The sequence below is a fragment of the Paralichthys olivaceus genome, chromosome 15 (genome assembly GCF_024713975.1).
Source record: "Paralichthys olivaceus isolate ysfri-2021 chromosome 15, ASM2471397v2, whole genome shotgun sequence".
NCBI classification, from domain to species: Eukaryota; Metazoa; Chordata; class Actinopteri; order Pleuronectiformes; family Paralichthyidae; genus Paralichthys; species Paralichthys olivaceus.
Genome location: NC_091107.1, coordinates 4,042,717 through 4,061,781, shown reverse-complemented (window position 1 = coordinate 4,061,781; position 19,065 = coordinate 4,042,717). Strand labels below are relative to the sequence as shown.

General features: G+C 43.1%; 1 protein-coding gene across 1 annotated transcript in view; it reads left to right on the top strand.

Moving 5' to 3' along the window:
- The first annotated feature begins 115 nt into the window (after window positions 1-115).
- Window positions 116-19,065, top strand: part of LOC109644496 (protocadherin Fat 3) — a 63,938-nt gene continuing 44,988 nt past the window's right edge. The window contains exons 1-7 of the mRNA XM_069510443.1: window positions 116-466; window positions 1,327-4,325; window positions 4,413-4,547; window positions 4,736-4,937; window positions 10,812-10,930; window positions 12,809-13,007; window positions 18,679-18,740. Of these exons, the coding sequence (XP_069366544.1) occupies window positions 1,350-4,325; window positions 4,413-4,547; window positions 4,736-4,937; window positions 10,812-10,930; window positions 12,809-13,007; window positions 18,679-18,740 (3,693 nt within the window). The 5' untranslated portion in view covers window positions 116-466; window positions 1,327-1,349. The remainder of the gene's footprint in view (window positions 467-1,326; window positions 4,326-4,412; window positions 4,548-4,735; window positions 4,938-10,811; window positions 10,931-12,808; window positions 13,008-18,678; window positions 18,741-19,065) is intronic.

The following is a 19,065-nucleotide window of genomic DNA, read 5'->3' as shown; positions in this document are numbered from 1 at the left end:
CATCGGAGATCGCCCGCCTCCATCCCGAGCTCGCGCGGTCCCGCACCGGCCACAGCTGATGCGGAGCGCCTTCCAAAAAAAAAAAAAAACTTGCGTGAAGCGACACGTGCGTTTGAACCACCTCTCGTCTTGGACTCGAACCTCTCCACAGCACCTGACTGTTTCAAGACAGTTTGGCGTGAACTCCTGCAGACGAAGCCGGATTACCCCCCTCTCCACCCCGGGTTACTGTGGTCAGGTGCACGGGAACTGGAGCAATAGCTGCTGTGGAGTTTTTTTTTTAACTGAGGATGGCTGCAGCCTGGTAGACAACTGTCGTGCGGGATTTGTGCACATGCGTTTGTTTAATTCCCGTTTCGTGCATCACCAACGATTTCTGCACCAGTTTTTTTTTTTTTTTGCAGAAATGACTGTAGGAGACAGGATGGGGAAGGATTTACTTCCACTACAGCGGTTTCGTCTAAAGGTAGGAAACACAGCGCGATGTGTGAGAAGTCTGAGTACAGTAGAGTTGATGCAGCTGCAGATTGAAACTCGTGGATTTTGCACGGAGCTCCACTGGTTCTGCATCAATACAAGGAGACAATGAATGCATCCTAAATATCTCCTGTCTTTCTGAAAGCCTCCTCGGTGTTGATTGTAATTAATATGCATGCTCATATTTGCAGCATATTTTTTTTGTCAAGATCAAGACATGGCTTCTTTATAAGGTGATGCATAAAACACTTAGTATATCCCACAGCCATTGCAATATAACAATAAAAAGATAATTTTAGTTTTTTCGATTCTATCTGACTTTCAACTTTGCAATTGCAACTTTTCCAGGCTGTTTAAAAAAGTAATTTGTGCAAACAATCCCTCAGAGCGTGCTATCTTATGTCCCAGTTCCATATTTTCTCTTGTGAAAATGTCCAAACCCTGGTAATCACTGGCTAAAGAATAACAAAGTCCTGTGTGTCTTTTAGCCGAGTCTTTGTAACAGTCGCAGTGATTGTTCCAGATCGCTGTTATTCTTTGTGGTGACACAATATGTTTCACTGCGGCTGAGTAAGTGCACAGAGACTTAGATGTGCTTTGTTTAAAGACATGTCAGTCTTAGCTTCAGAGCCTTTCGGGTGCAGCGTTCAGTGCCTGAGTGCAACCAGTCTGAGCTCAACATTGAATATGCCGTCATATCCTCGTAGTGATCAGACGTGCCCCTGAAATGTCTTTGCAACTTTTGTCTCACACTTCCTTATCAAATTTTCAGCGTGCAGAGAATGTGTCTCTAACAACTCACCAACTGAAGCCAGATCTATTTTTCTTTGTTTTTCTTTCCAAATATAGGGTGACTGGGTGATGGAATAGTGATGAAGGCTAATCGGTGGGGAAAAATGCTTCCTCTACCCGGCTTCTCTCGTCTTTTCCATTTTATTTTATTCTTCCTCCTCCTCTTCCTCCTCTGTTTCACCTCAACCCGTGCCCAGTTCCGGTCCGAACCCAGGGGAGGACAAGGCCTGCTGCTCTTCACCCAGCCTGCCTATAATGCTTCCATCTTCGAGAACTCTGCCACACGAACCTATACCAGAAGTGAGGTCAAAATGGGCATTATTCTTGCTCCGCCTCGGTCTTTAGACATTAAATATTCCATTGCATCTGGAGACAACGAGGGAATCTTCCAGGCTGAGGAGTTTGTAATGGGGGATTTTTGTTTCCTCCGTATTCGCACTAACGGAGGCAGCGGCGCCATATTGAATCGGGAAGTACAGGACAATTACACACTGACAGTTAAGGCATCTGCTCAAGGAGGCCTAGAGGCCTTAGCCACTATTTATATCAAGGTCTTGGATACCAATGATCTCCGACCTCTCTTCTCCCCAACCTCTTATTCATTTGTTGTCCCTGAGACTGCCCCTCTGGGTACCAGCATCGGACGTGTAACGGCCACAGACGCCGATGTGGGCTCCAACGGGGAGTTCTACTACTTCTTCAGGAACAAGGTTGAACTCTTTGCTGTTCATCCGACCAGTGGGGTCATCACCCTGACAGGTCAACCCAGGGTGGACAAGGAAGAACGATTTGAGCTGGAGGTGCAGGTTGTCGACAGAGGGATGAAACTCTATGGGAACAATGGTATCAGCAGCACTGCTAGACTGATCCTAGCTGTACAGAGGGTTAATGAATTTGCTCCTGTTCTCAGTGCAGTTGCTGTTGTTCCATCATGGACGGACAAGGACCCTGTCTATGCCGTAGTGACAGTGGAAGATAAAGACGAGGGAGTGTCTGGGGAAATTGAGTGGGTTTCCATCATTGAGGGTGACCCCCTTGAACAGTTTGTAGTTGATAGATCGCCTGGTGGGAATGAGTACAGGGTGAGGACATCAGAAATCATTGACTGGGATGCATTCCCCTATGGTTGCAACATAACCTTTCAGGCGAAAGACAGGGGTATACCTCCAAAGTTTTCTAATACGCAAGTTGTTCAGTTGTTGGTTACAAAGCCAGACCCAGTTCTCGCGAATTTTGAAAAAGATGTTTATGTAGTCAAGCTGAGTGAAATAGCTCCCCCAGGCACTATTGTGGAGGTGGTGAAAATCTCCCCAGCTTCTCTGAGTGTCAATTACAGCTTCAGCGGCCTCTCAGATCCAACCTACTTTGATATGAACCCTTTGACTGGAGTTATTATGACCACAAGGCATTTGACGAGAATATCACAGGATTATATGGAGATGGAGGTAGTTGATACTATCAGTCAGAGGCGAGCAAGGGTCCAAATCACCATAGAGGATGCAAATGACAACTCTCCAGTGTTCAATAAGCCATTTTATGATGTTGCAATCAACGAGAGTTTACCCGTAGGCACCGTAGTTCTTGTAGTGTCTGCAGGTGATTATGATAAAGGAGAGAATGGGTTTGTAACCCATACAATCAGTGGCGACCAGTCACTTCCATTTGTTATAGACCAAGACTCAGGTCAGGTCAGGATCACAAGGGACCTGGACTTCGAGTCATCAGATGATATCTATATTTTTGCGGTGCGGGCATCTGACTGGGGTTCCCCCTACAGAAGGGAGAGTGAAGTTAACGTTACCATTCGTCTGATAAATAACAATGACAACCAGCCTCTTTTTGAGAGGGTTTCTTGCAGGGGGATGATAAGCCGTGATTTCCCTGTCAGTGAGACGATTGTCACTATGTCAGCTGTAGACATGGACGAGCTCGGAATGGTGAAGTATAAGATACTGTCTGGGAACGAGTTAGAATATTTTGAATTAAATCCAGACTCTGGAGCTTTGTCACTGAAAAGGTCATTAGAAGTAGATAATTTAAAAAATGGGATATTCAACCTTAAATTGGTGGCAACAGATGGAGAATTGGTCTCTGATCCTACATTTGTAAATGTATCTGTGGTGAGGGGCAGGATGCCACCCAGGGGGTTCAACTGCAGAGAGACCAGAGTAGCTCAGCTGTTGGCAGAAAAAATGCTGTCAAAAGCGTCAGCCATGGCTAGAGCCCAACCTGCAGACAGTTATACAGACCTCTTCTTCATGAACAAACAGGCTCCACAGTTTGAGGCCTTGCCCACGAGTATTCTAGTGAGAGAAGACCTTGCCACTGGTGCCAGCATTTTTCAGGTGCGAGCACGAGATGGTGACACAGGCTTCAATGGCCGTGTCCTCTTTTCCATATCTGATGGTAACAAAGAAAACTGCTTCAACATCAGCATGGAGACCGGGTTGTTAACTGTACTGCAGCCACTCGATCGTGAGCGCATGGATCGTTACTTCCTTAACATCACCATCTACGATCAGGGCATCCCTCAGATGTCCAGTTGGAGGCTGCTCACCGTGATCATCGAGGATGCAAATGACAATGACCCCGAGTTTTATCAGGACAGCTTCTCGGCTCTTGTGTCTGAAAACTCTGCCGTTGGTGAGCAAGTTATTACTGTCACTGCGTTTGACAGAGACATTGGTCAAAATGGACAGCTCTCTTACGTAATGCTGACCTCTGTCCCTCAGTTTGGAATCGACAGTGAAACCGGAAGTGTATTTGTGGCGAGCTACCTGGACAGAGAAACAGTTCCAATGTTCATATTGAAGATTGAAGTGAGAGACAAGGCGGAGAGAGGCACTCGAAGGTCGTCAGTGACAACTCTTAGTATAATACTGGAGGATGTCAATGATTGCGCTCCAGCTTTCATCCCCAGCAGCTACACTGCTCGAGTACTAGAGGACCTTCCACCAGGGGCAGTGATTACCTGGGTGCAGGCTCAGGATCCAGACATCGGCCCCGGCGGAAAGGTCCGATACTCCTTGATTAATGACTTCAATGGCACTTTTGAGGTAGGTAACGTCACCTTCCTACTGCATATCCTGATTGTCTTTTTACTGACAGTGTGTGACACATGTCCCTGTGATACCTACATACAGATCAATGTCGTTAGTGGGGTCTTGAGGATTTCCAAGGAACTGGACTTTGAGAGACAACAGTTTTTCAATCTGTCAGTTCTCGCTGAGGACAGGGGCATACCTAGCCTCAGAAGTCAGACGTTTGTGGAGGTTGAGGTGGGTGGCACACACACACACACACACATTGGTCGTATTAAAACATTAGCTTATAATTCAATTTTATCCAATTCAGTTGAATTGACATCTGCTGAAGCAACCGTTAAGGATACATTAGCAAGTATAAATTAATAGTTTTTTTTACAAAATGAATTACTTGTATGGAAATCATGTGGTAATCTCTGCAGGTGGTGGATGTCAATGAGAATCTGTACGCACCCTACTTCCCCGACTTTGCCGTGCGAGGCTCGGTAAAGGAGAACTCTCGCACAGGCACCAGCGTCCTGACAGTCAGCGCTAAGGACGATGACAAGGGACGCGATGGCGTATTGAGGTACTCCGTCAGAGGAGGCAGCGGACTCGGCACTTTCACCATTGACGAAGACACAGGTGGGACACAAGATTGATTTTGAAGCCTTTTTATGTAAAGTGAAAATCCAATAATGCGTAGTGCCATTATTGGAACCTCAACAAAAATGTATCGCCATCAGCGACGACATTCAATCGTGTTTAGTTTTCACACAGATCTCGGGTTTTATTTTATTTGTGCCACAGTGATTTAAAAGTTAGAGAGCATCACCAGTTGCCTGTTTTTTTTTGTGCATAAGATGGAAAAAGTTGAAGCGAGTGTGAGTTACAGTCAAAGTCAGTGTGTTGATGGGGCCTCACGTGGGAGCGGCGTACAGGAAGATCATTACTGTAATGAGGGCAGCATGGCCGCTCAGTACGACCGATGTAGTGCTGAGTGGATAACATTGATCAAGGCTCTCCCACACATCAGCGCTGTCCCCGATAACATAGTGAAATCCCTGTGACTTATTTAAGGAAGCCTGACCCAAAAAACTTCTAGTTGTTTCCAACTGTCCTACAGTGTCCAGCCAGCGCTAAAAACAGGTTGAGCCAAACAAAAAGCCGCTACTCACTCACCCGGGGATAAAATTAATCAAATGGCCAGTATGAAAATAGGACAGTACATATTCATCTTCACTCTGGCGCATGTACAGAACGAAAGGCCAATATTACAATAATATCATGCCATATAGTAATATGACAAGCTGGATAAGATCTTGGTATATTCTATATTTTCATTTCCATCAGAGGAATGGGATTCTCTGTGAGCACAGGGATATTGGCTTGAATCTGAGACCTCTCCAATTGACAGCTTTGCAAATAGCAAGACAGCAAAGTGTGCATATTTTAAATTTCCATGGGAACAGAGGAAGGTGTAACTGAGAGCTCTGGTTTTCCTATCAAGGCTCAGCGCGTCTCTGTCTCCACCCATGGTGCCGAAGCCTTTAAGGCTAATCTCTGTCTGTGTGTCGCTCTTCGTGGCGCTGAAGCAGTCAAACCTAAAGCTCACTCCATCACTCTGTCACTCACCCTAGTCTCTCTTCCTCCCTGCATGACTGCAGGGTACTCCTTAGGGAGTGCTACAGTAGTACTTCAGTAGTACTGAATTGCATATGAGGAAAGCTGAGAACTGTGTAATTTTTAAATGCATAAACTGTAAATAAAGGGCTATTATTCTGCCTGCTAACAGTTTATAGTGAAATTGAACCAGTTAGATTGCATCCCAACTACGAAATGAGTTTTTTTTAATCAGTAGTGGTAATAATAACTTTTTATTAATCAGTGACAAAGAAATATGTTTTAAAGACAATTTGCTTTTTGTATATACTTTAAAAGCTTGTATTATCACAAATCACTGCAGGATCAGCTTTTCCACCAAACACTATAATTTAACAGTTAACATTGCTCGTAATTATTTGGCAAAATCTAATTTATTGTATGAATAAAAATAAAATTAACCAATGCATTATAGCTATTATAATGTTTCATTAGTCATACTCTCCCAGTGGAGACTCGTTAGCTATATTGATACTAGTGCGTCTTGAGAAAAGTGAAGAAATAATATTCAAACCTAAACATTTTTAGCATTAATAAGTATGTAATTAAAACATTAATATATAGTGAGGCAACAAGTTAAATCAATTGTCAATTTTAGCAATGAAGTGGATAAGAAAAATAAATAGCAGTGGAGTTAGAGTTGATTTAAACTTTATTTCAGGGAGGAAATGATAGTGCTCCTCTTTCACATCTCGTCACACTGGTCCCTACTGTACATGACTCGCACTGGAGGCCTGTATCGACCTTTAACTAGGCTAATTAGTATTGACAGTATAGAAAGCGAGAGTGGAACAGATGGACGGACAGAGAGAAGGTCTCTTTCCCTCATTCTCTCTGTGTCTCTGTCTCTTCATAGATATAACTGTGTATATGAAATAAACTCATCTGGCACTCAATCAGACTAGAGATCATACTTTTACCCTCTTTTTTACTTTCACCTTAAATTCATAGATATCAATTCTCTATATGGGCCTGACCTGATCCATGAACTATTTCCTGGGAAATTGGTGAAAATGTCTCCTGCAACATTAAATAAGGTGAAAAAAATTGAATTGATCTGGATCCACACCAAGTTTTAATAGGCTCTTCTCTGACCCATACTGCGTCTTTCCATCAAGCTTCCTGGTAATCGGTCCTGTCGTTTCTGCGTAATCTCATTTAGAGCGAACGAACCAATGAACAGCAGACAGAGATAAAAACAAGACGTCCTGCTTTGTGTAATTAATCACACATTGACTAGAAAGTGTGCAGTATACGTAGATAGTATCACGTAGTATTCTGTGATAGTTCTTGCCGCTTTTATTCGCTTTAGCATTATAACCACGGTAAGGAGCATCACAGCCAGTGAGAAAGTTTATTGAGTGCAGATTTTCCAGGGGAAATCAGAGTGCTTGTTAGAGCAGAAAGTGAAGGGAGAGGAGGGGAGTGGAAGTGAGGCGAAGAGTGGAAGGAAGAGGATGCAGGGGAGTCTAGAGTAGATATAAAAATTGGCAGAAGGAAACACTGCTTTCTTCCTCGCAGACGATTTTTAGATTTTTTATTTAAGTTCAAGCTTTTTTTTAAATTTTTTTTTACTAGTGTTACAAGCAAGTGAGAAGTCTCTGACCAGTGCCCTTTTGGTATCAGATGAGAAATACTCAAAGCCCATGCCAAGTGATCCTCTCTCAAGTGTTTCATTTCTTCTTGAAGCGTAGAAGTAAGTGCTGTCAGGCGTGGACGGAGCGGCACCGCTCTGTCCTCCCACCATGCATTTCACCCCCCTGTTGAGTGGCTTTGTTCTCGCTGCTTGTCAATCCGTGGCTTTTAGTGCCAAGACGAAATATGCGAAGAGAGAGCGGAACAGATGAAGAAAAGGGAAAGAATGAGAGAGTGGCACTAGAGAGAACGTATGCCTCTGCCTCCCCTGTAGTTTGTAAACTGGCTCTATGATGCATCGTGTCATATCTGCCATTAGTGAATGCCCCCTTTCCCCCACATTTGATATTAAGATGTTCAAGATGACTCACTCCGGTGTAGGTGGAGAGTACAGGGGCTATCTATCAGAAAAGAACGAGGATCTCTGCCGGCTCAAACCCTCAGCACTCCCGCACTTTGAACAGAGATTGGTATTCTTGTCATTTGTGAGGGGGTAAAGCAAACCCTGCAATTTCTCATTGAGCAGCTGTCAGAAGCCCCTGCACCTCGATTAGTTGGTTTGCAAGCTCCAGGATTTGTCACACTCGGGATAAAGCATTCTTTAAGTTACTCAGCAACACACTTTTAAAAGGAATCTATTTCTAGATTTGCTGAGAGAAATTAGCAGGCTACAAAGATGCAGAGAGTGTTTTCTCATCAATTACGTGATTGATTATTTGGTGGCATTAATTAAGCAGCGGGACCCTAAAACCTTTTTCTCAAGAATGTCGAAGTTGAGTAGACACGACAGATGGATGTAAAACTTGTAGATGAGAAAATATGCCGTGACAACCATTTTTTTCCGTTCACTCTTTGAAGTGTGTTATTTATGGTGAGAATGGATGCTGTCGAGTCAGATTTATATTGAATTCACTGAATGGTGCCTGTCGGTCTTAAAGTTCAAAGAGCTTTTGAAACAGCCAGCTCTGGTTTCCCCGTCTCTCTGTGTCGACTTATCTGACGGAGATGAGATGTGCTTTGAAAAGGACATGGTCAAGGACGACGGAGCAGGGATATTTTTCAGCAAACACTCTTGCTATGCTCCGTGCACGCCCCTGGGAAGCTACTTACTCATAATCTGACATATACACACACTCTCTGGTGATAAGGCAACACCTTCGCCATGCAGCCGAGGAAGTCACAACAAGACAGAGTTAAGTGTGGGAAATAGTCAGACGGTCACACCTCTCACCACTGATTTGTATGCTTGTAGGACTATTGCTTGAGCATGTGGGGCTTCTGGCTAAGTGGAAGTTGTGGAGGACCAGACGTCTGCAGCGTGACAGTGAATCGAGTTAATTTCTCCCAACGACACAAAAGGATTCATATATGCATGAAAAGATCAATCTTTGTCTTTAAAAAAAAAAATCTATTCAGAAAAGATGACTTTACCATACAGTCTCAGATTGGAGGATTTCCACTGAGCAAAATATTTTATGATCTTTTTAAAAGGGATGGCCGAGATTAGCCACGGAGTAACGTCGGTTTCCCCCAGGGCCCTAATGTCTGGGCCGAACTGTCTTCACCCTTTCTGCCTCCCTGGAGTCCGTCATCCATTTGTTTTGGTCCAACTAAGGAACTCACCAATATGGTCTTGTTGTTACACAGCAGAGAGAAACCCAGTATTTTATAAAATGTATTGTCTGTGTGTCTTTTTTGATGCTGTCATTTGTCAAGTTGAAATTACGATACTTCAAATGTTAAAGGACGTCAAAAGTTGCAGAGAAAGTGACTCACATCATGGAGCAGCCTCTTACACGCGCACTCAAACACATATCATAATTGATATTATATCAGTTATATCAATTAATTCCTCTGCATTACTTATTGTTTCACTATTCGTTTTTCCTTTATCGCCGGGCCTGTTCTATTATAGAGGAAATCCTGACGTGTAATTCTTAGTTCATTAGTATGGAACTAAAGGTCCATCTCCGATCATAAGACCTTTCAGCCAACATCAAATATTACTCCATCACCAGCTCTAATACGTATTCTAATGGTAAACACCTTCTTTGCAAAAGCACAAAGCTGCACATTGAAGACCGTGACCTCACTTATGTCATCAGCATCGATCGGTCTTTGATAATAAAAAAGTGGGATTGAAGTTTTAAGTTTTGAATAAACATACAAAAGTGAATATTCAGTCGCTCACGTTCAGCTCCGTCTAGCATCTGATTCGAGTTAATTGTCTGTGTACTCGAGCACAGATGCGTAAACTCCGGAAGCGTCGACGCACATATATCTTCGCTCGTAATGAGTTTCCTCTCCTTCGTTGAAGTCAGAGATTCTTACATTTGTGGGAATAGTCGCCTCCATGAACTGCAACGATTTACCGGAAAGATTCGACGAGAGTTTGTGCTCGCTGGGCGGAAATGCGTCAGCTGCTCGCCTCTGATCAGCCCCCTCCATTTATCCCAGTTATTTTCTGCTGCTAGAGATGATGCAGCTGTTTACCGTATATTAATGTGGTCTTTCATGCTTAATCTGAGTTTTGTTAATAAAAAGCGACACTTGTGACCTTGCTCCGTTGTGCTCCGGCGCTCTTGACAATGCACAGACAGGGCACGCCAACTGTAAGGCTAATATTCAGAATGTGAACTGACGTGTGTGTGTCTGTCTGTGTGTGTGTGTGTGTGTGTTGTTTCCCTCGTGTTTACATGGACAGTCCTGCATGAATGATCTTAAAGACAAGAGGCGCCCATGTGTCATCCACTGTGAACATTGTCTTTGTCCCTCAAGAGGTCACCAAAGCTGTCGGCTACTTATCTTCCTTAAGGCCACTAAACGCGCGCTTCTCAGTGTGTGTGTGTGCGTCTGTGTTGGTGTCTGTGTTGGTGTCGGGCAGTTCAGGGTACATTTAGCACTAAGCAAATAGCAGTGGGAGCAGTTTGGTCAGCTGTGATTAGCTGTAGAGGAGCTGAAACATTGAAGGTGACGACAGCACTGCGGCTAATGCCCGTGAATGTCACTGAAGCCGGGACACAAAGTTTACTCGCAACTTTTGTCCTTGCCTCCGGAAACTTCTTAGACTTTCCAAGATGAGATGTCTTAAGCTTGTATTCTGGAGATGAAACCCTTAAACTACCCCTACACACACACACACACACACACACACACACACTAGGGTAAAAGATATGTATTCTGAACTAACGATGACGTTAATCTTTCTCTCTGCTTCAACAGGCGTGATTTACACCGCCGGTATCCTGGACTGTGAAACCAAAGACTCCTATTGGCTCACGGTATACGCCACGGACAAGGGAGTCACACCCCTGTCAGCTTCCATAGAAGTCTTCATCCAGGTACACACGCTCTGCCGACAATATTCACATTAAACTGTGCATGCAGAAGAGTCCCTGTACAGAGAAAACCTCTTTTGATCTGACAAAGGTCTGACGGAGAGATACGCGTGAACTTGAAATGCCAAGGAGCAGTTTGCAGTGTAAGACGGGGGTCACCGTGGAGATGTTTCTGATTAACATTCACCAGCGGAGCATTAATAAGTCACAAGAGTACGTGTTTAATAGATTATGATATTTGCAATAGTGTAATAATAGATGTTATATTTATAACTCTGTTAATCACCAGTGGTTGAATTCTGAATTTGTCCCAGATTAGTCAGCAAACAGCCCAAAATGTAGAAGTGGTAGTTTGATAGAAAATAGCTGGAAACTACTTTGAAAAACTGAACCACAGATTAAACCACACTAAAAGATTTTAACTGCAGCTTCTTGGGCTTCACACGCTGCAAAGAGCTGAGCTTTTATTGAAGCTACAGGGGATAGTTAGGAAATACTTGAAAGACTTATTTATTTATTTATTTCCACCACATCCAACAAAGTTTTGAGTCATTTTTGTCATCTTGGATTTTACATTTATTATGCTCTATATACTTAAAGGAGATATATGAGGTGCTTTCAGTTTTTCTTCCCTCTAGTTGGTTATAAAGGTTTTTTTTTTTTCTTTTAAGACATAAAAGATCTGCAAAGCGTTTCAGGAGCTGCAGCAATGGACAGTGTGAGGAAAGTGAACGTTAATGCATGTGAACCTTTTCAAAATGATGAACCTAAATACGAGCAGTCTCCTTTAAGTGGTGTTACAGTCTCTATCTGTCATTGATAAACTTCTCCAGGCGGCCATCATTACTCTCTAATGACGGCAACAGACTGAGGTTTATTGCAAACCCCGCTGTGACAAGGATCCAATAAACGTGGGTCCGACGTCAACTTTGATATATGTGAACAGTATCGTGACAAAAACTTTGATGAATCGCAGCCTTTGACGGATGTAATAGTACGAGAATTAAAACGTCTTTACCGTGTATCAAGAAAACAATGAAGCCGAGCAAGAATCACAGGTTTTACCACCGTCCATTTTGTTTATCTGGCGCCACTGACAACGCTGCATTCCTATTGGTTGGTGAGTAGATGTAGGTCGTAGCAGCAGTCACACTTTTATCTCAGACTATCGTCATGTTTCTTTCATGCTGGTTTGCAATAAGAGAGTTACACACATCGGTTGAATTCTCTGCTTTGGCCTCGGCTCAGTAATCCACTGTTTAAACACTCTAACACACACATCACTGCTACAGCACTGCTCCCCCCCTTTGGGGAAGAGTTCAGTGGCGTATAAAAAACACAAACAGCCTTTCCTGGCTCTGGGACATTCAGGTGCGGTGGTGTGATCGGGTGCTTTACTCGCAGCCTCTTCATCACAGACAGAAATAGGGAGATTAATCAGGCACAGGTGCTCCTCATTCACCGGCTGAAGCGTCTTGGCTCGGCGTGCCTCCCAGCAAACACTCCATCAACGCCCTGTTTGCCATAAATATTCTAGATCCATGCTGAAAGAAGGGAAATTAATTTGCAGTGCATTTAAAGTGTGACATCTATGACATTTTCTGGTTAATACATTTCCATTTTCTGACTGATGGCAAATCCACCTGAACCTGGTCCGTGCTGCATTTCCTCGGTTGTTTGGGATATTAAAATCAGCAGAGAAACACAACAACGCCATACATGCTGATTTATCAACGCGACCATTGCCAATTCAGATCCATCTCGGAGACAGAGGACAGATAAGATGGATGCGTGCAGCACTGCCAAATCCTGTAGCTCACCCAACCCATGCCTTCTCTCCCTTTCTCCACTTTGTGTCTCTTTCTTTCTCTCCTCCCCCAGGTAGAAGACGTCAATGACAACGCTCCCCTCACCTCGGATCCCATCTACCACCCAGTCGTGATGGAGAACTCTCCAAAGGACATGTCCGTCATCCGTATCCAGGCACAGGATCCCGACCTCACCGCCACACCCAGTCGCCTGAGTTATCGCATCACTGCCGGCAACCCGCAGAATTTCTTCTCTATCAACCCCAAAACAGGTAGGACTCACAAAACAGACACACAACCTGTAATCAGAAGAGTTTACTTACTTACTTAGTAATTTATTCTTTTATACCACATATAATTACACAAGCCGATCGCATTTATGTGTTTTGCTCAGATTCTCTTTCATCATTTAACTCCCACTTTATTCATTCAATTAATAAAAGGCTTTGATTCCCACACAACAAATTAAAGAGACTTTTGTGCCCACGCTGTCGAACATGTAGGACGCAGACAAACTTTATCGCAATCAAATATTTCTTCTTCAGGGTTGTGAGCTCTTTGCATGAAATTAGTGCAGGTTTTTTTTTTTTTTTTTTTTTTTTAATAAGCCCCCGTGTGGGTGAATATCTTCTAATCGTGAAGCAGTTTACATTAGTCAGAGCAATTTTCCATCCCATCAGCTATAGGATGGGCCAAATAGCATATTTTTATCCATTCTGTGACCTGTAGTAATATGAAATGAAAAGAAAAAACATGCTGGCAGAAGGTTTCAGGAATATTACCTGGGATTTGGAATGAGGTTTTTATTTAGAAGATCCTGCCAACTTCAAAAATCCCCCCTGCACTACACGAGGGATCAAGATGGAGCCTGAAAGAGGGTGAACCTGTGAAAATGATGATCTGACAGCCTCTGGTGATATATTACCTTTTGTGAGCCTGCGTGTGGAGAAATACTGTGTGAAAAGTTAAAGCCTGAAAGTTTGAATTTAATGTGTGCATGAAAAAGGAAAAACTACCAGTCTGTTTCTGTGAATGAAACCTGAATGGACAGCAACACTGTGGTAGTTCTGTCTCAGTGTAATTGGAGTGGGCGGTAAAGATGTGATCAGACTTACTGAGATTATCTTTTAGAGAGCGCACTCATTCAGCATTGTTCTGCCACACGGTCGGACTCAAGACTGATGCAGCGGAAGCAGATGTGTTGTGTTTTCTGTCCTTGTCAAAACCTTTCACCCACATTTCCCACAATCCAATTTAGTCAGAGGGCCGGTTGTGTTGCGTTAGCAGCTTTTGACTTTTCAGTTTATTTCATACACACATAGTACACCACGATTCAATCCGTGTGTTGGATGGTTTGGACTTTCGGACCAATCACAGGAAGTTGAGACCCGTTAAATGATCGAAGGAGAAAAAAGAACTGGAAGCGACTCCCAGGATTATTTGCAATCTGTTGGTTTTGACTTTCAGGTGTGAAAACAGTTTTAGACCCAGAGATGAGGAGCAGGTCACAAAGGTGGATAAAGTTCACAACTCTTTGTTATTCTGTTTCCAAATGTGTAGTTTTCAGAGCCAACCAAAGCAATTCATCAACATTCATCACTGGATCTCACATATTTTAATGTGTAAACTTTCATGTTGCAGCTTTGTGTTTACTGTTATTATTCAGAACACAAAATGATTCTAGACCCCTACACTGAACATTGGTACATTTTATGATCTATCACAATCTATTTTTAGACATTTGCCCATTTCATTTAATACACATTTTTGATGAGTTACAGCCGCTGCCTGTGAGGTGAAAGTCATCTCACAAAGTTACACCCAAGCGTCATTTCAAACCTCACAAACCCTTAGACCCCGTGTAAAAGACCGGATCCCTGTCAACACCAGGGGTAAAATAAAAAAGTGTTTTTTAATTTTCTAATCAAATTAATGAAAAAACTTCCCCTTTTAAAAAAAAAAATGAGTCCGATTACGACTCTATCTGCACAGAATACAAACATTATTAAAGTGAGATGTGTTTCGCTTTGTGCTGCCAAGTGTGACGTGTCGGGAGGCCCCCGTGCTTTCTGCCGACAAGCTTCCATTGAGGAATTATTGAAGAGGTGAAATGTTCTATTCAAATCATGGAGAAGTCTCTGCTTCCTCTGCCCCAGATAAAGTTAAGAGTGTTTCAGTAAACAGCCAAAAGGCCTGAATATGTACGTTTCAGCTCTTACAGGGACCTGCACCCTGATGCAAAGACATGTCAGAGTGATGATAAAACAAATCTCTGGCCTGTATGTAATATTCAGTTCTGGAGAAAGTGATTCCCTCATGTTGTGCTGTTGCATGTTCACTCTGTCTGTGAATCAAAGTTACATTTCTCGTCCTTTCTTCTATTCCGCCCTGAATATGCTCATAGCGTCATAGATGTATAACACTGACATGATGTAGCAGAGTCGACTGAAGCGGCGGAAGAAGACTTATATTTATTCTAATAACGACGTACTGCTCCTCAGTGACACGTGCACTGTCTCCAACAAGGAAGGTTGTTATTAAACGTTTGTGAGACATTTAATACCAAAGTCCCTTTAAATGTCAAACTGTGTATCCAAAAGATTTTGAGCAAACCTCGAAACCAACAGAGATCAGTTTTATTTGGACCAAATCTCCCCTAAATATGCCTGATTATTTTTATCAGGATTTACCAGACCCAGTATTATTATTAATCATAAAGTCGTCTGGAGGAACTCATATTGATGACTATCTCCTTGATGCCATGATAAATGAACTGTCACTGTAATACTGAGCTATTGGTTTTGAATATTTCATTCAATCCTCCCCCTCCTTAATGAAGCTCAGTAAATAACAAGAAGTGTAAATCCAAAAGATTTCCAGCAAACCTCGAAACCAAATAAGGTTTTGAGACTGTGGAAGAGGTAACTCTGGAAAGATAAACTAACCATGCAAAGGGCAACCGCTCATCACATTTATACATCATGAGAAATGGAAATCCAGGATTTACCTTTAAAGAATCGTGAACTAGAATAGCAGCATCAGCCCTTTCTGTAACCACTGCTCCATCCTGATTTGTATTTGGATCTGAGAAATCAACAATAATGTTAAAAAACATAGGGGAGGTGCACAACAAGGGGACATTGCTACTGTATGTTTTTTGAGGGGATGTCATAACATAAAAAAATGGGAATAAATATTTTCCACCACCTCACGGCTCCAGTTAGAGTCTGAGAATAAAACATGATCTGGACCTTGTTCATCTTCAGCTGTAATAATGACTTATTGTTTGGCTGCATCTGTCGGATGTAAAACTCATTAATGGAGTCTCAAAATTATATGAAGTTGATTTGTTCTACAGCTGATTAGGATACACATCCAACAGCTGAGTGTGTGATTAATGTGTGTGTGTGTGTGTGTGTGTGAGAGAGTTTGTTGCTGTTTAATCAAATGATTAATTGGTTACAGAGGACAGAGCGTCTGATGAAGATGGCACTGCCTCATACAGGAAACTCACATGAGAGCGTGAAGAGCAACATGCACATCTGTGTGTGTGTGTGTGTGTGTGTGTGTGTGTGTGTTTGTGTGTGTGCCACAGGGGAGAGTTTTTAGCCATCTGAGCCCCGCTGCCTTTGTCAGAGACCCAGACCCAGTATTTTATCTGTGCATCATAAAGTCGTACAGAGGAACTCATACTGATGACTATCTCCTTGATGTCGTGATAAATGAACTATCACTATAATACAGAGCAATTGGTTTTGAATATTTCATGCAATCCTCCCACTCAGAGGCCGCGCTTCAGGTCGGCTTCCACCTTCTTATTGAAGCTCAGTAAATAACAAGAAAATTGTGGGAAAATTTTTTTTTTTATGGGTTTTCCGTTCTGCACTAAATCTGAATGCAATCATTGCAATAAATCGGAGGATAATGGAACCGGCAGTGCAGGTCTATTAGTTAGGTAATGAGACATGCATGAGTGAGAGATGTTTTCAATATGAATCACTCTTCGCTGCTTCCCCAGTCAAAAACTTTCCATGCACCAGAGCCAGTTCATCGGACAGATGAATAAACAAAGCCCGGCTGATTGATTTGCTTTCATGAAGCTGCTGCCTGCGACACTGTGACCTGAACCGAAAAGCGTCGTCAGGGTTCAGATCGTTTTTTCAAATCTACATCTGCGGTGACACAATTTTTAAAGTTCACAGTGGAAGTGTCTGTTTTATGCGTTTGATGGAACCCACCCTGCACCGAGGCAGAACCTTTGAATGAGTGCGACGTGTTTGAATGTGACAGCTTCACGGTGCCGCCTGTTCAGTCTGCGGGTGTGTGAGCGAAGCCGACCTCCATCGGGCGGAGTGAAAAAGATGAGTGTTGACACAGGGTGTTGTGTTATGTGGAGCGCTTCTTGTGCGTCTGCCATGGCATCACAGTGGCTGCGTGACCTTTTACCGCCCTCTGTTTGATCGTATTGATTCTGCTGTACCAACAGAAATTGGCTGTACATGTTTGAGTCAATGTGCTTGAGCAGCAATGAGCAGAAATCTGAAAATGATAAGAAAACCTCAACCTCGTGTTTTTAATCTCACTCCGGTTAGAAAAAGTATGAGAGCTACTCTCCATGTGAAGAACGAGTTTAAATTACTGACAGTATCTTTTAAAGAGGGAGTCGAAAGATTGGAAACAGGCCACTGGACCATTACATGAAATTTCATATGCATGGGAAGTTGTGGGTGGGGATTTTGAAACCTTTTTTTTTTCCTGACGTCCAATTAAAATGGAGGATTGTCCGGCTGCAGATGTGCTGCGAGCTGTAGATCATTGATTTTTATCCGAGCTGTTACTCATGCTGTGTTCTGCTGAACAAGCCCCACCTCCACCCTCTCCGCCCTCTCTCTCTCTCCTGCAGCTTGTGGCCGTCGCTCTGGATTTGCTCCTAATTTGCTTAATTGAAGTTAGCCTGCATGGCAAGCTCAAGGTGACACTGCGATATGTGCGAGCACGACAGCGAGCTCGAGAGCGTGCACGTCTATCCGTTGAGTGTGGACCGCACAGATATTTGGAGCATCCAAACTAATCCTGCTTTGCTGCAATGCTTCATTACGCTTTGACAAACACATTCATGCACATTTAGTGTTATTCTGCATCGAGATACACACGGAAAAAAAATATAGTTTATATATGTTTGCATTTGTGCACGTTTATAAATATAATAATATTTCAGTCCTTGTATCCCTGCAATTTTTCCTGTCTTGTATTTATGACCTACAGGATGAAATACTTTGATCCAGGCGGAGACGCTTCTCTGTGTGTGCTCTCATGAATAGTATTCAAGGACATTCGTTTGTCTTGGAAAACAAATATCTGTTTATTGTAAAACTAACACGTAAAGAGCTGAATCCGCTGCTGGATCAATGTTTGCGTTTCCTTTTCTCCTCTGATAATGTCTGGAGAGTTTTTTTGATTTGTTAAAAGTTTTTACTGAGGAAACCTTGAAATTATCGATCAACACAATCTGTGTCAGGGGAGGGAGAGCCATCGTGGAGGCTGTGATCTCTCATGCAGCCAGCAGTCTCGGAATCACGGAATAATCTGGCTCGATCAAAGCTGTTATCAATAGCCTTGCTCCTTTCGCTGTGTCCTGGTGGCACGCTGGCCAACTGAGTGACCCACAGCCATGTGAACATGTGCCAAATGCCATCGCCTCTGCCAGAGCTGCAGGGCTGTAGTTAGAAAGAGCAATAAATCATCTGTGTGAATGTGGGGATTCACATGTGCACATGAGCCGCTCATTCTTCACTCTGATTGGGCTTCATAAAATGTTATACTGTTTGTAAACTTAAATATATATTTTATGATATTCAGACTGAGACAGAGAATGTAGCAGCAGAGCTTCATCCACCACGTGTCCGTCAGTTTGATCTAAAGTCGCTCTTTTGTGACTTTTAGGGCTCATCACGACGACGGCGAGGAAACTGGACAGAGAACAACAGGCGGAGCACTTTTTAGAGGTACAGTAAAACCTTGACAGCGTTCATTGCTTTATAGTATTATTATTTATCTGGCCCTGCCACCTGCCACAGCTCACTATTAACAGAGACACGCTGGAGGACAACCCTGGCAGGCCCTCAAGGCTCCATAAACTGTGATGAATGGCTGCAGTTTTGGGCCCCAGGTTTTAGGATTTTCTAAATGTAATCATTCATCATTGGTTATCTTCTCAAGTCAGAATGAGAACAGGGGAGGAGAGGAGTCGGTCTGCCCAGCATTTGATAAGCGCAGACACTGGGCATACAGATAGCTCTGTGATTACCATTTCACTTGCTCCTGTTGCTC